Source organism: Frankliniella occidentalis, unplaced genomic scaffold (genome assembly GCF_000697945.3).
Source record: "Frankliniella occidentalis isolate FOCC.00 unplaced genomic scaffold, Focc_3.1 Scaffold2518, whole genome shotgun sequence".
Lineage (NCBI taxonomy): Eukaryota > Metazoa > Arthropoda > Insecta > Thysanoptera > Thripidae > Frankliniella > Frankliniella occidentalis.
Genome location: NW_026269599.1, coordinates 4,772 through 6,659, shown reverse-complemented (window position 1 = coordinate 6,659; position 1,888 = coordinate 4,772). Strand labels below are relative to the sequence as shown.

At 59.2% G+C, this 1,888-nt stretch overlaps 1 protein-coding gene across 1 annotated transcript in view; it reads right to left on the bottom strand.

Moving 5' to 3' along the window:
• Positions 1-3: 3 nt before the first annotated feature.
• LOC113209977 (heat shock 70 kDa protein-like) overlaps positions 4-1,888 on the bottom strand; it is a gene marked incomplete at its 3' end in the record, with an annotated part of 4,657 nt that continues 2,772 nt past the window's right edge. Inside the window, exons 5-11 of the mRNA XM_052276316.1 lie at positions 1,646-1,868; positions 1,256-1,465; positions 1,035-1,183; positions 829-958; positions 498-754; positions 174-419; positions 4-87 (exon numbers count right to left, since the gene is read on the bottom strand). Of these exons, the coding sequence (XP_052132276.1) occupies positions 4-87; positions 174-419; positions 498-754; positions 829-958; positions 1,035-1,183; positions 1,256-1,465; positions 1,646-1,868 (1,299 nt within the window). The remainder of the gene's footprint in view (positions 88-173; positions 420-497; positions 755-828; positions 959-1,034; positions 1,184-1,255; positions 1,466-1,645; positions 1,869-1,888) is intronic.

Here is a 1,888-nt window from a genome sequence, read left to right as displayed (position 1 = left end):
GAACATGTCCCGGAGCAGCGCGCGCACCTTGGGGATGCGGGTGGAGCCGCCCACCAGCACCACGTCGTTCACCTCAGCGCGAGTGACCTGCGGACCAGCAGACACTCGTCATCCATGTGAACATGAACAACAGAGCCATAGATGAGTACGCCCGTCTATGGAAACACCTTTACCTTTGCATCGGCCAGCACCTCTTCGCTAACTTGAATTGTCTTCCTGAACAGTTCGGCGCACAGATCCTCGAAGAAAGCTCTCGAGATAGTAGTCTGGAATCCCTTGTTGAGCCGGGGCAAGAACACTGAAACTTGTGCCTGAGGCATGTTTGAGAGCTTTCGCTTGGCGAGCTCGCAGGCTTTACGAAGATCCTGCACGGCCTGTTTGTCGTTCGAGAGGTCGGCGTTGAACTGTCGCTGGGCGTCCTGAAAATGGGAACAGTTATGATATTTGGAGGCGACCGCTGGCGAGGGCCCCCTTTCGTGCGACGACGACCGACGTACCTCGAGGCAGTGTTTGAGGAGGAGCACGTCGAAGTCCTGGCCGCCAAGGTGGGTGTCACCACCAGAGGCAAGGACCTGAAAGTCACTACCGCTTATCTTCATGACGGACACGTCGAAAGTCCCGCCGCCCAGGTCGTAGATGAACACGGTCTTGGTCTGGCCGGCACCCACGTTCTTGTCCTTGTCCAGGCCGTAGGCGATCGCGGCCGCCGTGGGCTCGTTGATCATGCCCAACACCTCCAGCCCGGCGATCCTACCTGGTTGGGGAGAAACGCAGTGTAGATAAGGTCTAACACTACACACCTACCGCAGCAGGGCATGCTTAGCTCACAGGCGTCCTTGGTGGCCTGGCGCTGCCGCTCGTTGAAGTAGGCGGGCACGGTGACCACGGCCTTGGAAACAGTCTGGCCCAGGGCGCCTTCCGCTGTCTCCTTGAGGTCACGCAGCACCATGCCAGAGATCTGCAAGCACAGCGAAAAAGACGCTCAGACGGTCGGTGACGGCGCGCAGTTGTCAACGCGGCCTGCATGTGCTAACCTCCTCCGGGGCGAAGGTCTCCTCCCTCCCGCCGACGTCCACCTTTATCCTGGGCACCCCATCCTGCTCCACCACCTCGAAGGGCCACACGCCCCTGTCTTGTTGGATGTTCTGGTCGCTCCACTGGCGGCCGACGAGCCGCTTGGCATCTGCGACAGACGTGCAGACTCGTCAAGGAGGTTCATAGTGGGGACAGGGAGGGGCTCACCTCACTCACGCACCAAAAACCTGGTTGGAGGCGGGCAGGTCCTTGGCCGCATCGCCGACGAACGACTGGTCATTCAGGAAGCCGACGATGCTCGGGGTGGTGCGGCTTCCGCTATCGTTGGCGAAGATCTCCACTTTGCCCCTCCGGCACGCCCCCACCACCGAGTACGTGGTGCCCAGGTCGATGCCGACGGCCGCCCCAGGACCATCACGTAGATCGACCCCTACAGAACGAGGGCAAATTAGACATATCACGAGGTTCTCCAAAGTAAAATCTACTACAAATAGAACGATTTTAACAAAATGCACTATATACTGTACTAGAAACGCGTGGTCGAAAATCTACGTTTATTTCCATAGGTGCGTAGGCGTCAAATGATGGTAGGCAACAGCTTCACACTGACCTTTCTGTGACATTATGGCTTCTGCAGCATGACTTGCGGTAGGGGTTTCAGGTACAGTCCGCTTTGGCTCCTTCTCGTCCTTGAGCTGGACCGTCCTGTCGACGAACTTGTCGCCGGTCAGCACTGCGGCGTGCACTGCCGCGCCGTGCGCCACGGCCTCGTCCGGGTTGATGGACTGGCGGAGCTCCTTGCCGCCGAACATGTCCCGGAGCAGCGCGCGCACCTTGGGGATGCGGGTGGAGC